The sequence below is a fragment of the Apium graveolens genome, chromosome 2 (genome assembly GCF_009905375.1).
Source record: "Apium graveolens cultivar Ventura chromosome 2, ASM990537v1, whole genome shotgun sequence".
Taxonomy (NCBI): domain Eukaryota; kingdom Viridiplantae; phylum Streptophyta; class Magnoliopsida; order Apiales; family Apiaceae; genus Apium; species Apium graveolens.
The window spans coordinates 109385674-109405738 of NC_133648.1; the positions used below are offsets into that span (position 1 = coordinate 109385674).

The window sequence follows — 20065 nt, forward strand, 5'->3', positions numbered from 1 at the left end:
TCTTAAAAACCGTTTTAGTATTTACTCTTTATAATTAATGCAAAATTCAATTTTCAGTTTTAAAAATCATTTTTTTTATTTTTGAAAATCAGTTACTGATTATTTTAAATTCTAAAAAATTATTTTCTTAATTGTTTTAAATTCTAGAAATTATTTCTGTTATTATTTTTCAAAATCCATATTTGTTTTACTTATTTATAATTTGTTTTAATTAATTATTTATAGATTTAATTGATTGGTTAATTCATTTAATCAATTAATTTTTTTTTGCTAAATTAAGTATATATCAACAAAGGACCAGGGAGCAACAGGGATCTACCCTATGCTCTATGACAGGCCATAGAGAGGGAGCTATCTATAGCCAATCTAAAGCGAAAGATTGGAGATAGAAAGCCAAAAAGCAAACAACAAAAAAAGCTACAAGCTACAGAGCAATACAAGAGATACAGGAATGTAAATCAGGCCTATTACAAGCTAGGTTGTTAAACCAAACTGAACTTTGCAGCCTAGCCACCAAATCTACCAGAATCCCATGCAAGAGCTTAGAAGGACCAAAGACTCCCTTGTTGTGCGCGCGCGCATTACGCTCCCTCCAAACATGATAGCAGAATATTTGCACCATGCACAAGGCAAGGACGCTCCTGGAAGAGTCCTGGAGATCAATCAAAGAGTTAAGCAGAGATAGCCAAGTGTCTCCAGCAATCGAGAGGCCAAGCATAGCAAGGACCCGAGACAAAATCCATTTACTATAAGTGCAATGAACAAAAAGGTGCGAGATTGTCTCCCCACCACCAATACAGAGAAAGCACTGCTGAGAGTCAACAATGCCAAACCTGTGCAATCTAGACAAAGTGTTGAGTCTTCTATGACATATGAGCCACTGGTGGTGGGCATATCGAGTAACACCAAGGCGATGCCATACTGCTTTAGACCACGGCACTAGATCACCCCTGTTTCTGATAGAATTCCAAATATGCCAAGTCTTAATCTTAATTGCATCTAAGCCATCCCAAAGCATAGAATATGTCCCATTAGGAGCAATGGCCGGGTAGTCGAAAGTCTCGAGCCAATGAACAAGCAAAGGATCCAAGTGGTGATGCCTGGAATTTGGCCTCGGGAGCCTCCAAGCACCCAAGTGAATAACACTACTCAGCATAGCACTATGATGCAACCCACACTGAGAGATGATAGTAGAGGTATAAGAGTCAGCTAGACAAACGCCCCCCACCAGGGATCAAACCATAAAGAAATATCATTTCCCGAGCCAATAGAATAGGTGATAAACTGGAGAGCAACCCTTCGTAATTTCAAAACTTTCCTCCAAATCCAGGAGCAATCTGTTGGGATTTTCAAGGTCCAAAAGGATTTATTCTTCAACACTGTCGCATTCACCCACCTAGCCCAAAGAGAACTGGATTTAGTTACCACTTTGATCAGATGGTGGATGATTTGAGCACGGTTCCAATCAATCATGTTTTTGAGGTCCAAGCCCCCTTCTTCCCTAGGGAGACAAATAGAAGTCCAAGCAACCTTTGCACCACCTTTATGGTTAATGTTACCTTTCCATAAGAATCTGGTTAGCATAGATTGGATGGTATGATGGATGGTGGCAGGCAAGAGGAAATGATTACCCCAGAAGGCTTCAATGGCATGCACAACCGACCTGATAAGCATTACTCTACCTGCAAGCGATAGCAAAAGAGTGGCCCAAGAGTGCAATCTAGACGTAATTTGATCAATGAGAGGCATGCAATCATTAACACAAAGCTGGGAGGAAATTAGAGGCACCCCAAGAAATCTAATAGGAAAAGTACCTCTAGGGATAGATAATGTGTCAAACCAGGTAGAGAAACCAGCATCACAGTTACACAAGAACCCGGTACTTTTTGAAATACTTGGAGCCAACCCACTCCAACCTGAGAAAGTATTAATCGAATTCAAAATGTGCTGAACAGATTGCTTCGAACCATGGGAAAAACATAGAACGTCATCAGCAAAGAAGAGATGATTGATTTTGAGCTCCTTGCAACGCCAATGATATTTGAAGTCCGCAGGAGTATTGTTGAGAATGATAATCAATTAATTTTATTTATAAATAGTTAAATAAAATATAATTATTTTTAATTAATTCAAATAATTCCTAAAAATTGTTTTTAAGCTTTTAAAAATTATATTTTGGTATTTAAAAATCAATTAATATTATTATTAATTGATTTATTTTCATTTAATTATTATTTTATTCGTAATAAATAAACCGTTCGTCCGTTTAATACGAAACGAACGCGTATAGACTCAGAAAAATATTCCGCTTTCATTAAAAATACTTTCAAGACCTAAATTCTTTTGTTCCGGGGACTCGATTGTTTTTGCGAGTGTGACTAACTGCTAAAAAGCCAAAGGCAAGTACCCCTGACCTCACTTATCGTTCAAATGATATTTATTTCGAATCATATTATGCAAGTATCCCTATCATCACTTATTGTTCGAGTGATATTTATCTTGAATCCTATTATGCAAGTATTGCTTTTATTATTCTCAGTTCAAAATAGATAAATGTTTTACATAACGCTGCAATAAATAATTATGTTTATGCAAATACTCATCTGCTATTCTATGTTCAGAATAGTCAAGTGATTTTACTTATCCAATTATCGGATTTATAAATGTTTTGGATTTTGAGAAAAGTGATTTGGTTGCGAATATTCCTACCCAAGAATTGGGGGAATAAAATTATGTCGGGTGTCGATTATTATGACCCCATTTCAATAAAAGGTTTTAAGATTGGATCATAATTATGTAAGTGATCGGGACGGAAGGTCCAACGGATGGCTATTTCTAAGTGTCATATGGAATATTATGACACAATTGTTGCCACAGGTAGGTATATTGCCTTTTGTTTGAGTACTCGTGTTTTTTTGGGGTCACGTTTCTACGAATCATGACCTTGTGCTATCACACGGGCTGATCAGCATGTGATAGTACGTCCGTCAGAGGATGATCCCAGTCTAAATTATCTTATCATTTTTGATATTCATAGAATAAATTATTTATCAACTGATTTTGTTTTGGATTAAAAGTGAATTGCGGTTTTGATTCAGTTTCTGATTCATGCTGATACTTACGTTGTTGTTAAATATCAAAGGTGGTATTAGTATAGATGATTGATGTTGACTTCAGTATGGAATGTTGTGAGCATCAAAGTTCGGATTGATATCTAATTTGATAGGACAACAAAATAAGTATTAAATTCAAGAGTTGGGTTTTGAGTAAAGTTTACGATTCAATCCATAGTCACTGCTTCTTGTTATTGTGGTTTACGATATTTCCGTAAACACTGTTTTACGAGTTTTATTCTCGTCAAGATTCAAAGTATTGCTGAAGCCTTTCGCTTGAAAATATCAAAAAGAGTTTTATGATTCAACAATTATGATTTTAAATTTTCTGCTTTAATGCAGATGTCGGTTTTATATCAAAACGGCTGTATATTCGCTATAATAATCTTGCTGAGCATTTCTTCCGCTCATACTTGCCTGTTTTTAAATTTAACCTCCAGTGAGGATTAGCTTGCGTTGTTTAGCTACGTAATTCAAGGAAGCAAAGAAGAAGCTCTTGGAAAGTGGTTGGTCCAGGGTTTGCGGGCTAGTGTAAGTTCTATTGTATAAAGTTATTTATATTATATTATAGTTTTGTATTTTATTTGGGCCTAATATACTTCATTTCGAAGTTATACTAGTGGGTTTAGTTTTGAGTTGGAATTTATTAAAAAGAGTTTGAAAAGAAAGTGAAAAATTTATTGATGGAATTTGGATATCTTGTTTCTAGAACTGTAACCTTAAAAGATCTTGGATTAGTTTGGGGTCATTTATGATAAATATCTTCCGCTGGTATTTAATTTTGATTAAACAGGTTATTTTGGATTGAGGTTTCATAGTGACGACCAAATCCTCTGACCCCGGATTTGGGGGCAGTACATAGATGACATGGCATTTATGTTGGGAAAATGAGGTGGCACATATATGGAAGTAGACACGGCAGTTTTGCAATTAACAGACAAATGATTTACACTACCACACTTGACACATATTTTTCTAGGAGCATATTTATTAGGTGTGTAGTTGTTGTGGTTGTTAATTCCTACTTTACCATTTCTATTGTTTTTCTTTTTAGCCTCTGTTTTAACCTCAATCTTTTCCAGTCTGTCACTCAATTGCTTGACAGTTATATGACCAACATTAGCCTTTTTCTCCTTCTTCACTTGACTGGATTCTCCTGGAACAAAATTCTTGGAAACTGATCCATAATTCTCATTTAACTTGGTAAGTTTGGCTTTACTCACAAGTTTGCTCATAGTCGACGGATGAGGATTTATATCACTCGACGGATAACCCTTTTTGTTATCTGACGGATGACCCTCATCATCCATCGAGTGTACATCTGTTATCAATCCTTCAACCAGATTGGATTCCAACTTCTCCTTATTCTTCTTCCAGGCTGCATTACAAAAGGACTCAATACCTTGAACTTTGGTGATTTAAGCATGAACATCTCTAGATGTTTTCCATGCCTTAATCACCTCCTGTTCTCATTCAAGCTGCTTCTTCAAGATCTTTTCTTTCTTCAAGGACTCAGTTAATTCATCCTTAGCAATTTTACACTCAATTCTCAATTTTTCAAATTCAATAAACTGAGACTCTAGCACATTATTCCTCTCACTTAAAAACAAATTGTTTTCTTTGATTTTTAGCATTTTCCTTAGTAAGAGACTTAAGTGTAACACGCAAATGATATAATTCTGTAGAAATATCATTTATTGCATCATTACACTCAGCTTTAGATAAATATGCAAGGTTAGTGGTGATTACCTGATTACTTGAAGAACTCGTCTCTATTTCATCAGACTTGGCCATTAGGGCTAGATTGACATAGCTGACATCCTCATCCTCATCCAGACCATCTGCTGCCCAGTCATTTTCTTGTATAATGAAAGCCCTTTCCTTTTGTTTGAGCAACTCAAAGTATTTCTGTTTATAGTCCACAGGCTCAAACTTCTTTTTGCTGGAATCTGACTTTCTACACTCACTGGCAAAGTGCCCTGCCAAGCCACATTTGAAACACTTGAATTTTGATTTATCCACCATATTTCTATTTGGCTTAGCTGCTCCAAAGTTCTTCTTGAACTTGAGCTTGGAAAATCTTCTGGAAAGAAATGCTAGATGTTCATCAATATCTTCCATGTCATCTTGGCTCAAAGAATCTTCATTTTCTGCTACCAGTCCCTTGCCCTTATTTTCACAGACCTTTGTAATTGATTCAATAGCTTCCATCTTCATCTCCTTCTCTTTCTCTAACTTAGCAACTAGTGCAATGGATCCTCCTTTCTTCTTTCCTCTCTCCATCCTCTCATCTTGCTCTATTTCAAGCTCATAAGTTTTCAGGATGCCATACAGTCTCTCCAAAGTAAACTCCTTGTAATCTTGAGAGTTTCTCAATGAGACTGGCATAGGTTTCCATTCCTTTGGAAGAGATTTAAGGAATTTAGTATTGGAGTCTTTTGTCTGATAGACCCTTCCATGCAACTTCAGAGCATTTAGTAGTTTTTGAAATCTACTAAAAATGTCAGTGAGAGACTCACTATCTTCACTATGAAAGTGCTCATATTGCTGAATTAGCAGCTGCATCTTATTTTCCCTGACTTGTTCAGTGCCATCACAGATAATCTGTATTGTATCCCAAACTTCCTTGGAAGTTTTGCAATTTATGATGTTGTCAAACATATCACCATCAACTCCATTGAACAGAATATTCATGGCCTTCTTGTCCTTCCTGACTTATTCAATATCAGGATCTGACCATTCATGCCTTGGCTTGGGAACTGATGGCTCATTTCCAGTTGCAGCTCTCATTCGTACATGAGGGCCTCACTCTATGCAATCTACATAGGCCTCATCTTGAGAAAGTAGGTGAAGATGCATTTTTACCTTCCAGTGATGGTAATTATCTTTATCCAGAAAATGAATCTTGACTCCAACATCCTTCTTGTTCATCTTGATGTTTTGTTGTGATCTTTAAACTCTTTGTTTATCAAGAGCTTGCTCTGATACCAATTGTTAGTCCCTAACAATGCAACAAGAATTACAAAAGGGGGTTGAATGGAATTCTTGAACCTTTTTCTCAAATTATAAAATGTTCTATCTTAATAATATATAAGTGTTTGATTTGCAAAGTGCGGAATAAGAAGTTAGTAAAATTAAAACACAAGTAATTAAAAACACAAGTCTTTAAAAACTTTCTGGTGGATTTGAATGTATCCACTAGAGATATATATTATATCAAGAGAACTCTTTGTAACAAGATTTGCTCACAGCTGCTTACAAATGTGAACAACTAAGTTTACAAAGAAATGCTAAGAATACAGCTTACAAATATTTCTCTCAGAATTTTCTTGCTTTTTGTTTTTGTTATTCTATTTGCTACTTCTTGGTTTATATATCACCAATATTACAAAGTAATAAGACAAGATAATAAAACAAAACCTATCAAGTCTAAAATTATGTTGCTTCATTACTCTATTCTAGCATCTTTGAATATCTTCATAATAGCATGGAAATGACAATGCTTCTTTGTTCTCTAAAATCCAGTTGAATAGGCTTCCACATTCCTTTTGCATACACTTGACGCATGTGACTGTGTTGTCACTGTCAACTGATGTTTGAATTGATTATCCGTCGGGTACATGATCATTCGTCGGGGTGCCTTGTTGATCATCCGTCGAGTGGCATTGTTGTTAATCCGTCGGGTAGCAATCCGGCACTTGACTTCATTTCATTTATACAGAATTATAAGACATCATATATGTACAATTAATCAACATATTTTGCATAACTAATTAAAGTCAATATGACTTGACTGCTACTACAAAATCTAAACAAGGTGTATGCAGAAATGTGCTACAGACTCATTATTACACAAGCTACTCACTCGATGGATAATTAGCTATCATCCATCGAGACTATATTGAGTCATCCATCGGGACTATATTCCTTATCCGTCGAGTGCTACATTTTTCACTAAGTAAAATCTACTAAGGTGTTTTATTAATGAAATCATCAAGTTCACAACATATCCACAACACTTCTCGTTTAACTTTGTTAATCTGCTAACTTTTTCATTAGCAACAACTATGCTTATATGAATGTGAAACATTTCCGTGCTCATATTTTCAATAGTTTCTTTATATTGATTCACAATTAAATCAGTGGAGGTAAGAGTTGGTACATGTGATTTAGATGAGGATGATTCTCCTTGCTCCAAGGCCATGAGTGCATAGTTTCCAAGTTCTTCATCTTCATCATTTTCAGAGTCATCCCAACTTTTACCTTCTGCCATATAAGCTTTGCTTTGCTATTTCTTCAGAAGAGCTTCATACTTTGCTTCAAGTTCAAGATAAGCCTTATCTTTCTTTGCCTTATTGGGTTTCCAGTATTCTGTAGCAAAGTGGCCTAGTTCATCATAACTGAAGCACCTTATATCAGATCTGTCGATAAATCCAGTTTTGTAACCACTTTTGGTATCAGAATTGTACTTCCCTTTTTCCTTCCAACTGTTATCTTTGTTAAAAGAATGTCCTTTACTTTTGAAATATCTTGGCTTCCTTACTCTAATGTTAGAGAATTTTCTATCCAGATAGGCCATTGACTGATATAGCTCATCCAGTTCATCAAGAGTATAGAACTCATCCTTTTCCAATTCCAGAATAACTTGTTCCTATGAATCAGTTCTTCTCTGCTCACTTGTTGAGGCAACTGAAATATGAGATCTTGGCTCATCATTAGATGTTTGACCTTCATTTACTATTAAAGCACTTGAGCCATCTACAACATGTCATTGGTCAGATCTCAATGATTGGCTTTTAATCATCTCTAGTTCATATATTTTGAGAATTCCATATAGAACATCCAGAGTTATTCTGCTCAAATCTCTTCCTTCCCTGATTGCTGAGATTTTCTGTTCCAAATGATCTGGAAGAGTAAGCAAGAACTTTAGATTCACCTCTTCAGCTTCATAGTATTTGTCATGAAACTGCAAGTCATTTATCAGCTTATTAAATCTTTCAAACACATCAGTAATGTTTTCCTTAGGCTTAGCCATGAAACCCTCATACTGTGAAATCAGTATCCTTATTTGATTAGATCTAACCTCCTCAGTTCCTTCACAGAGTATTTCAATCTTCTCCCATATATGATTGGCAATGTCACAGTTAACAATATTATTGTACATCACATTGTCAAGTGACCCAATCAATATCAATTGCAAGCTACTATCCAAGGAGACTTTCTCATTTTCAGGGTCAAAAAACTCAGCTGGATCTTTGGGAGCATAATGAGCTGGTATGACCATGTCTCCATCTGTAGATTCCTCAACTCTAACCATAGAAATGAAGGGTCCATTCTTGAGGATCTGAATATAGAATGGATTGGCCATCTTGATAAACAACATCATTTTCTTTTTCCAAAGAGTGTAGTTAGCTTTGTCAAAGGTAGGAATTTTGATGCTACTAATTTTTTGTGTATTCATTCTTTCAAGATCTTGAATCTGTTTACTTTTAGATTTTGCTCTGATACCACTTGTTAGGTAATGAATCACACACGGGGGGGGGGGGGGGCGGTGAATGTGTTTTTCTGATTTTAGGCTTTTCTTGAAAGTTAATGGTTAAACAAAGTAAATTAAATCTTGTATAGAAAAGTGTTCATGCAGAATTTAAACTTGCAGAAAATAAAGAACACAAATCTTCAAAACTCACTTAATTTTTATATTAAAATTAAGACTGTTTTGCTACAAAATTTCTAAGCTCTTTGATATTAAAGAGCTCAGCTTCTTCTTGAGAGTGATACAAGAGATTTGATCTAAATTGTTACTTCTAACTAGAGGACCAGTGTTAACTTTATAACTCAGTTAACTGCTGGTTTACACAGTGGATAATAAACATGCTATTAGCTTTTCTAAATTGTCACTTGTCATTTCTATTTATAGAAAAGCAAATCTTCCAATTCTGGCTTAACATATCTTTAGCATCCCATGTTTACTTTAATCTTCCTTTGTCAGTTAATCTTTGCCATTGATCTTGCACACTCTTCAAGCTGCTTTTTGTAGACTTGTCAATCTAGCTGTTGGATTGTTTGTTGATTATTTATCTTGGATATTGAACTAATCTGCAATTCTGTACTTTGAGACTGTACTTCGAGATCTCCAGTTTGAATTAATAGAACACTTGACATCTCGATAAGTACATAGGCTTATCGAGATCTCTAGCACTCCATATTGAGTTTGACTTGTAGAGGTCTTCAGCTTGTCGAGATCTCTAGTCTTCATATCTTCACTTTGACTTATCGATAACTCTGAATTCTCTAGTGAAGGAATGACTTGTCGATATCTCCAATCTTCAGTTCTTTAAATTGGCTTATCGATATCTTCTTGAGTTCTCGAGTAGCTTTCCTGACTTCTCCACTCCATGTGGATATTGCTCATCCATTGAGTAGATATATAGCTCATCTGTCGAGTAGATATATAGCTCATCCGTCGAGTAGATATTGCTCATCTGTCGAGTAGGTATTGCTCATTCATCGAGTAGATATTGTTTATTGTTAGGAACAAAGCATGCGCTAAATAATTCACGCAAGTATACGCGTTCGCAAGTAATATAGAATGATTTCTAGTTCGTTCCCATACAGACTCTGATTAATTATATCTAATTAACACTTACTCACCAATGTATGATTACTCTCCAATGTCAAGACAATAACAATTAAGGTTGATTAACTAATATTAACTACGAGAATTAAACACTTAAATTAACAGTATTAAACACACATGAGATCATAACTTCATTACTACTTCATTCAATAGTTATTGTTATTACCCTTAGCAAGTAATGGTGATGATATTAATCGAATAACACGAAACTGATAAACTCCAACTTTCGTTGTACGAATACCATTCTACCAAGCATCCATAATTAAGATAGAAGTTGAATAGGCATCAATTATGTTGAGACCCTATATGTCTATAGAATTTGACAACATAACAATTAAAGCGCAAGTTTTTCTTTATAATTACACAGGGCAAGTAAAACGGTTAGAGTTACCCACTAATCATGCATACAATACACGAACCTATGCTAGCATGGCAAGTTCTAAATCTCAAGATTCACTGTAGCTTCACAAGAGATTAACAGGCTACCTTATATGTTCGCGACGCACATAAGACGAATAAGCACAACCTATGCTAGATATCATACAATCACCACGTACAAAGGTATTAAACAATTAATTAAAGAAATTCATAGTAAATCCGCTATGATCCCATGATCACGATTAGCCTATCATAGAACTCATCATCACCATGGGTTCATATGAAAGCATGATAAAAACACAACGATATAAACTAATAAAAATACTTAATAAATAATGAAGTACACAAGAGTATTAAGGTTCAAAGCATAAAGAAAACTAGCATCCAATGTGTAATAACCCCAATTTTTGGAATTTTTTGAAACCCTTATGAATAGTGATTTTGCTGATTATGCTGAATAAGAAAACTTTTCATACCACACTTTGTAGAGGTTCTTTTATTGTTATTCTGAGATCTTATTAGTACTCTATATAGTATATAAGTGTATGTAAAGATCGTCAGAATCCAAATTCGAACACTTTGATTTTTCCCGAAAATCCACCAGATACCGAAAGAATTGAGTATAAGGTAACAGGATAAAAAGGATTTAAATTCAAGGATTATAAGAGAGGATCATATAAGAAATATAATATATTGAGAAAGGTTTAGGGGAACCCAAGTAATAAGATCCCGGGTATGATCCCTCAAACGATAAACGAGAACGAAAATTAAGCGAACCGTATAACAGATAAGCGGTCATTAACCAAACAATTAAGCAAGGATTAGCATAAGAAGATGCTTCCACCACCAAGTGATGACAAGTGGCAAGAGATGAAGTCACCAAGATGATGTCATGCTTAGTCATGCTCCACTCACTTTAAACAACCAACAAATCATCCAAATATCCCATTCACTTCATTTTCCATCACAAAAACATTCAACAAAGCAAATACTCTCACAAGAACACATAGCTCACGGCTTTTTCATTTTTTCAAGGAGAAAAATTCCAAAAATCAAGTTTCTAGCTTTGTTAATTTGCAAGGTAATTACCCAAGGTCCCTTATGATTAGATAAGCATATCCTAGGAGTTTAAGCTTCTATTTCTTCATGAATCTCTTCCAATAAATCAAGGAAGAAGATGAGGAATAGTGTTTTCAAGATTACTAACTTTATTTTCTTTGATTTCTTTTAAGATCCAAGCATTCCTAAGCTATCTCAAGGCTTCTTAAGGCTTCCTAACTACTCTAATCACTCCAAGGAAGGTATAACCCCTCCAAACCCTAACTTTACTTTGAGCATTAGGTTTGGTTTTATTTGTTATGGTTCATGAGAGGCATGGTTGTTGTGTATTTAGAGATTGGTTGGTTTTGTGATGTTTTTGGAATGGTAAATCTTGGTAATTAGTTAATGAACTTAAGTAAGCTTTTAGTTCATGATTGAGAAGTAGTATAAAGTGGAAACCTTGAGATGTTGGGGCTGTTGTAGTAGTATATGGATGAATTTTGGTTGTAACAATGATTGTGGGTTGATTGTGGATTGAATTGGAGTAGTATAAAATTTGGTAATCGCGTAAACATAGCCGTCGTAATGCCCGATTTACTTTAGACTGTTTTTGTTCTTAACATCAGGACCCGTGAGCTCACAGTTAGGTTTTGACCATTGCCATGATTAGATAGTTCATGTTACGAGCTTCGTTTTGATATGTGGTTCGTTAGAATCCGATGTACGGTTTAGGAGAAATGACCGTTTTAAGTAACGGCGCTTCACGACTGAACCATTACCCCTCGCCTTACTTTGAAACCTTGGTTAAGGACCTTAAATGACTAATTGGGGTATGAAACAATTATTTAAAGTGGATTAGGCAGTTGGTAAGGTGCTCGCGAAAGAATTGCCTTAAAACTCTTAATGGTTAATTTATTAAAAATGGTAGAGCCGAGGGTACTCGAGCGACCTAAGAGAATCGTTCAGCGCAAAGCGAGCGTTAGAGTCTAATTGGTTAAAGTATAGATTCATAAGCGACTTTGGTTTAATTCCAACTTATATGTGATTTATAGGTTACCAGACTCATCCCAGGACTTTTACCACCCCCAGTCGCTCAGACAAGTTTTCTACCCGTTATACTGTTGTTGTGATGTATATATGTATATGCATTATCTTGTGTTAAGTGCATGAATGTTATTAGCAAATCTTGCGATATATTGGAGTATGCTGATATGGTATATATGCATGTCTGTTTCATAATCTTGATATCTAATTGTTGATTCAAATGCTTATAAGTTACATAATACCTATGCTAGAGATAAGCAGTTGTTGCGTATACCCTTAGTATAGGGGACCCAAAGGTGAACATATTTCTAAACCGGGAGTCGATGTTCCCGAGTATATTATATATATATTTATATATATATAGATATAGTTTTTAAAACTATTAATCGAATAAGGTTTATTCGATAACTTTATTTTTATTAATGAATATTACTTGGAATATTCATTCGAGGACTTATGACTCTGTTTATTCTATTTAATGAATATTACTTTGAATATTCATTCGAGGATTTATGACTTTATTTATTCTATTTAATGAATATTATTTTAAATATTCATTCGAGGACTTATGACTCCGATTATTTACTAAATAATATTCTTTATTTTATTAAAGAATAATGTTTCGATAATCAAACTTATTTTCGATTATTCAAATAAAGATAGTACTTTCGTATAAGTATATCTTTGGTTATTTAATATTCATTTCAAGTATGAGTTTTAAAACTTCTACTTCAAATTATTTATATAGAGATTATCCTTATGGGAATATTATTTAAATAATAATATTCAGATATTTTCTAATATATCGGGACTGATTTATTTCATTAAATCAGCATTGCTCCAAACATTCCTAAAAATATTTTTCGAGTCTTCAAAATTATTTTAAAAGTTAGAGCGGATCCCAAAACTCATTTTTATATTTAAGATCTTCCTTCAAAGGGGATTTAAATACTCGCTCAAAACCTGAGGGATCCGGCTCTGTGGTGTATTTTATATTCGCAACGAGGTTGCTGTTTTGATAAATGAATTGATTACTTACCCAACGTTCGGGAAGTAAGTCCATCTATTGAGTCGGCATAAGCAACATGGGCTCAGTGGGCGTCCCTGAAAGTGTAAGTGGCTCAGTGGGAGTCCATCAAATGCGTAAGTGGCTGAGTGGCAGTCCAACATAAGGTCCTATTGCGGGCAGGGTGATGACCAGTGGAGAATTCGTCCATCTACCAGTAGAAAAGGTTACTTATTGGTATCTTTGCCTGATCAGCAAGATATCAGGTTTATGCCAAGGTTTTCTCCTTTCCAAATTTATTGGATATTGCAACTCTGTTTATAATTTTCATAACAGAGGTTTTGAAGGAGTGTATGAAATGTATATATATAGGTGTATATATATATCGGGACTTAATGAAGTATCTCGTAACTTCATTATTTATAATGATATTCAAAGATTGAATCTATTCAAATCTTGTCTTGTAGTCTCATCTATGTGATGAACTTTTGAAACTAATCATAATTTGAATGGTGGTAGTTCAAGTAGTATTCGGAAAAGATATAAGTATATTGGAGTATCTTGTAACTTCATCTTTTCAACTTATATCTGGTTAATTATTGTGAATATGTTGTGTACTAGATGATCACTTAAACAAAATGTCTAAGTAGATTTTACTTAGTGAAATAATGTAGCACTCGACGGATAAGAGTTTTAGTCTCGACGGATAACTCATTATAGTCTCGACGGATGATTAACTTATTATCCATCGAGTGAGTTGCTTATGTAATAATAAGTTTGTAGCACAGTGATGTATGCACCTTTGTATAGAATCTGTAGTAGCATATAAGTCATGTTGACTTTAACTAGATATGCAGAATAGGTTGATTAACTGTACATAAGCAATGTCTTGTAATTCTGTATAAGTGAAATGAAGTCAAATGCCAAAATAGCTACCGACGGATGATTAACAAAGCTTCGACGGATGATCAAATGACTATCAATGGATGTTTAACATAGCAGTCGACGGATGATTAATTAAGTCATCGACGGATGATCTGAAAGTCGACAAATGATCATATCAAGATTTAAACATCAGTTGAACAGTGAAAGCTGACACACAGCCGTCGAGTTGGATACAAACACACTGTGGAAGCCCATTAACTGGGTAATAGAGGATGAAAAGCAGCAAAGATCAAGACTGTTAGATTTTATATTTGTTCAATTCTTTTGACTTTGTAATCTTGGTAATATATAAACCAAGAGAGTAGCAAATAGAAAAATAACTGAGATAGCTGAGAAACATACAAACAGAGAAATCTTTGTAAGCACAACCTTTAGCATTTCCTGTATTCTCAGCAGTTCTATTTTGTAAGCAGCTGTGAGCATTTCTGCACACAGAGTCCTCTCGATATATTATATATATCTCTGGTGGAATTGTTTAAATCCACCAGAAAGTTTTTAAAGACTCTTGTTTTTAATTACTTATGTTTTGATTCATTCAAGTTTACATTCCGCATTGTGCTAATCAAAACAAATATATTCATAATCGAGTTGAACATTTTTATTTCAAGAAAAAGGTTCAAGAATTCCATTCAACCCCCTTCTGTAATTCTTGCTATATTGTAAAGGGACTAACAATTGGTATCAGAGCAAGCTCTTAATCTACAAAGAGTTTAAAGATTAAAACAATTCAGCAAGATGAACAAGAAAGATGTTGGAGTCAAGATTCCTTTTCTTGATAAAGATAATTACCATCATTGGAAGGTAAAGATGCATCTTCATATGCTTTCTCAAGATGAGGCCTATGTGGACTGCATAGAAAGAGGCCCTCATGTTCCAATGAGAGCTGCAACAGGAAATGAACCATCTGTTCCAAAGCCAAGGCATGAATGGTCTGATCCTGATATTGAACAAGTTAGGAAAGCTAAAAAGGCCATGAACATTCTGTTCAATGGTGTTGATGCAAACATGTTTGATAACATTATTTAAAGGAATATGTCCTAAGTCCAATCATGTATTAGGATTTAGGAATAACTTTTATGTAATCTGTTTTGATTTCATTGATATTAATAAAAGACTTGTTTTGTTTTTATTATGGGCTCTATCTATTTAAGTGTTTAAATAAGATATACTATAGTTTAGAGTAAAAATTTTATGGATTATGATGAGATCATAATAATGAGACCTAAAAAATGATAACTCTAAACTTAAATAGTTCCTGGTCATAGGATTACTAACTGGTAATTAATAATCCGCAAAGATCGGTACATACTATGCATGCTTCATTTTGAAGGATGTCTGTTCTCATAGATATTTGTGTGGTGACACTATAGCTAGTATGTAGGTGCTTATTATAGAATAAGTTCACTGAACATGACTCGCACAGCTGAACAACTGATGGAGTTCACTCACGTGTCAGCAGTTGTTCACATAGTGATAGTTGTACAAGTATCCTTAGACTTGAGGTCATCATAGTCATCTTGTGTACACTGAACTATGCTTTGGTTTAGTTCTTAGTCTCCAGGGACAATTATTAGGGTTCTACTGGGTATAGGAATTTGTACACGAAGATAGTGTATGATCAATAAAGGATCTACCCCTTCCAGTGAAGGAAGCGAATGTTCAAGGCTGATCCACTTATGCTAGTTCAGGAATCTCTGGCCAGAGTGAATGAAATTAGAGAGGAGTTTCTAATTTGCATAGAACTAAGCATAGTAAATGGTAAGCAAATGATTAAATTAGATAGGCTTGACACAAGATCCATGCCTTGTATTTAATCAGGACATTGTAGGGTAGAAGGAGTTTATTGTACGGTAACTATTCACTGAATAGGTTCTTGGTATTCTAAGCAGTGAATTCGTATTATCCGGATAGTCGCGATATGCTGAGAAGTATCCCTCACGATGTAGAATAAATATGATTAATTAATTAATCATATTTAATAAATTAGAGAATTTATATAAATAATGATAAAATAGTTTTATTATTATTTATTTCTACTACCGGCTTAATATTGAACCTACAGGGTCACACCATAAAAAGAGAATGATTTAATGGTGGAGGAATTAATTAATAATGGCTGATAATTATTTATTTATGAAATAAATAATTAATTGGCAAATTTAATAATTGATTAAATGAGATTTAATTGATTATAAATTAATTAAGAAAAGTTCTTAATATTATTAATTAAGAATTTAATTTTTGAAAATTAAATCAAGAGAGAGAATTATTTCTAAAGTGTTTAGAAAAAGGATTAATAATTAAAAGGTGTTTTAATTATTAATGAGAATAATAAATGGGTTAATAATAATAATAATATTTTATGGGAAAATTTCAGCTGAAAATTTTGCCTATAAATATACTATTATAAACCCTATTTTTATTCTAACCCAAAAGAACCCAAAAGTTTTTAGAAAACCTAATTCTCTCCACCTCCTCCTCCTCCTCCTTAACGTCGTTTTTCTTGGTGGATACCGGTGGAGTGCTTCACGTTTGAGGAGCAGCTGCTAAGGATCTCCGATCGTTGCTTTTGGATCGCTATTAAAGGTTAGTAATCGATTCATATGTTTTAATCACGATTTATATGTTTTTATTTGGATTTTATATGTGTAAAAGTGTTTTATCATGCCTCCGCTGCGTTTAAAATCCATCAATGGTATCAGAGCATAGGTTGTATGCATATAGATCTGTGGTAAAAATTTCAGAATTTTATGTGCTTGTATGAATTAATTATGATTTTTACAAGTTATATCATGGATTAATTTTGTCTGATGAGAAATCGTTTCTCAGAATAATTTTGAATGTTGATCTGGGTTCTACAAGTGTTGTAGATCGTCTGGGTATTTTTTTCATAATTTTATGATGTATAGATTTTTTATTATGAATTATTGAAGTTGTTGCAATTAAATTCGTAATTAAATAATCATATATATATAAATTGTAAGTATATATATATTATGCATCTGCTGCTTGTCTGCTGTTGTCTGTTGAAAGCAAAGCAAAGGTACAGAGAAGTCAGGTACGGCTGCACGGAGTTCGAGAAGCTGTCAGGTGGCAGCTGCAGGCGCGTGTAGCGCACGCGCGCGCGGGAGGGTGTGGCGCATTCCGGGAATGCGTTACACACTGTGGCGCATTCACGGAATGCGTTACACCTTTTAATGGCTTAAAAGGCTTGTAACGCATCACCGGAATGCGTTACAGGGCTTGTAACGCGTTCCTGTAATGCGTTACAACCCGTCTGTTATTTTTAAATTTGATTTCTGGGAGTTTCGTAACTCCGTTTTGGGCGTGCAATATATAGTTGGATTCTTTTTTCCGAGACGGATCTAATGGAGTGATCAAATTTTAGTTTATATAAAAGTTTTGAACTGTTTATATTTCCGAAAGTGTTTTAAAGCCGTTTTTAATTGTTTTAACTGCTTTTAAATGCCTCATGTGATACACAGAGATGTATAATGCTTAGACTAATATGCTAGATGATGTAACATGTCTACCTTGATGTTTATTCATGTTTATATATGTGATATATGCTTAGTTTATCATGCGATGATAGATTTAGGTGAACTTAAATGAACATAAGGCGTTTGTTAGACAACCTAGTATAGTGAAATTATTTCATAACCTTAATAATAATATTATGAATACAATCATGAGATTCTTGTGTTTATGAAACACGTAATTGAATATGAATTTTCAATATTGAGAGAAAGGATGATTCTGTCAATAATAGATTTCTATCTGTAAGAAAGGGTTATTAAATGACGCCTCTTGACAATGCTCCACCCGATCTGGGAATCATCTGATTATTGATTATTGATTTGAAATATTTAATTTAAAAGGAAGAATCTCTTTATAATATTATTATGATTGTAACATAATATAATCCCTCTAAAATTAAATAATATCAAGTAGTAATTGGCCAATGACACAACGGGCTTGTGTCGGTCATAGCCTTCCAACATGATAGAAAAGTAGTTCTTATTTTTAAATCATTGTCGGTTCGTGCTACAGCCGAGGGCTTTGATTTCGAAATAAGAAATACTTGTCTATTACATAGAGATGTGTACATTGAATAAGAATCTAAAGGTCGGTACGTGCCACAGCCGTGGGCCGTTGGAGACTGATTCAAATGTACGGAATATTGGGTTAGACTTGACTTAGAATATTGAGTTTGTCGTGCCACAGCCGTGACTCAATTATTCAAGAGGCTAAAGTTTGATTAGGGAATAACATAAGATGTAATTGATAAGAGTTGTCTGCCTATTGAACATTACATGGCGGTTCGTGCTACAGCCGGGGTTGTGTAATGGAATGTAGCATCCCTATTCCCACTAGCATTATGAATGCTTAATTTTTCATGTAGGGGGTTGAATAAATTAGATAAACTAGTGGGAGCCACTTATGAATAAAGACCCGATTCTTATAGTGTTTTAAAATGAAATCGAATATTTGCTAAGTGTTGTTATGTGTTTATCATTTACAGATTTACAATATACATTATGTCTTCTGCACTATCACTCAGGAGCATACTGGATGTTCACAAGTTGACTGGTCCTAATTATGCTGACTGGCTTCGAAACTTGAGAATTGTTCTCAGGATTGAGAAGCTGGAATACGTGATTGACTCACCTAAGCCTACTGAACCTGCTAGTGATGCACATAATGATGAACATGTTATGTATCGTAAGTGGGTAGATGATGCAAATATTGCTCAATGCATCATGCTAGCTTCCATGAACATTGAGCTACAGAAGCAACATGAGCATATGGATGCTCACACTATCCTCATGCATCTACAAGAGTTGTATGATGTGGCAGGGAGGACAGCTCGATATGAGATATCGAAGGAGCTGTTCGGTTGTAGGATGTCTGAGGGATCATCTGTGAATGACCATGTACTTAAGATGATCAATTTGATTGAACGTCTTGGACAACTTGGTTTTGCCATGGATGGGGAGCTGAGCCAAGACTTGGTCTTGCAATCGATTCCGAGTTCGTTCTCGCAGTTTGTTGTGAACTTTCACATGAATAAGTTGGATGTCAGCCTACCTGAACTCCACAACATGTTGAAGACCGCGGAATCGAATTTTCCCCCTAAGAAGAGTTCTGTTCTTCTAATTGGTGAAGGTTCCAATCCTAAGAAAATGAAGAGAAACCCTTCCAAGAAGAAGAAAGTAGGTGAGAAAACGCCGGTTCCACCAAAAGCTGAAGACCCCAAGAGCAAAGTTGTTTGCTTTCACTGTAACAAGGTGGGGCACTGGAAGAGGAACTGTAAGGTTTACCTTGTAGAATTGAAGAAGAAGAAGGGTAGTGAGACTACCGCTTCTGATTCAGGTATGTTCATGATAGAAGTGAATATGTCATTAAATCAAATTTCTACTTGGGTATTAGATACCGCCTGTGGTTCTCATATCTGCAATTTGTTGCAGGGACTAAGGAGAAGTAGGACTCTTGAGGAAGAGGAGGTGATTCTACTGATGGGAAAGAGCGCAAGGGTTGCGGCCATAGCTATAGGATCATTTAGTTTACATATGCCTACGGGCAAGACTATTATTTTGAATAATTGTTATTACGTTCCCTCTATTGTGAGGAATATTTTTTCTATCCCTATGTTTGATTTGGATGGTTTTTCATTTATTATTAAGAATAATGAATGTTCTATCCTTAGAGATAATGTTCTTTATGGACGTGGAATTTTAAATAATGGTCTGTATGTATGTGACGTAGAGCATGATTTACTTCAGATTGAACAAACTAATAAAAGAAAAGGGATGATGAAAATCTCACTTCATTGTGGCATTGCAGTCTCCATTTAGTAGACATGGAGAGAGGGCTGCAAATTTGCTAAGAATGGTACACACA

General features: G+C 34.8%; 1 protein-coding gene across 1 annotated transcript in view; it reads right to left on the reverse strand.

Moving 5' to 3' along the window:
- Positions 1-424: 424 nt before the first annotated feature.
- Positions 425-20065, reverse strand: part of LOC141692150 (uncharacterized) — a 96163-nt gene continuing 76522 nt past the window's right edge. Inside the window, exons 2-3 of the mRNA XM_074496890.1 lie at positions 1426-1916; positions 425-1177 (exon numbers count right to left, since the gene is read on the reverse strand). Of these exons, the coding sequence (XP_074352991.1) occupies positions 425-1177; positions 1426-1916 (1244 nt within the window). The remainder of the gene's footprint in view (positions 1178-1425; positions 1917-20065) is intronic.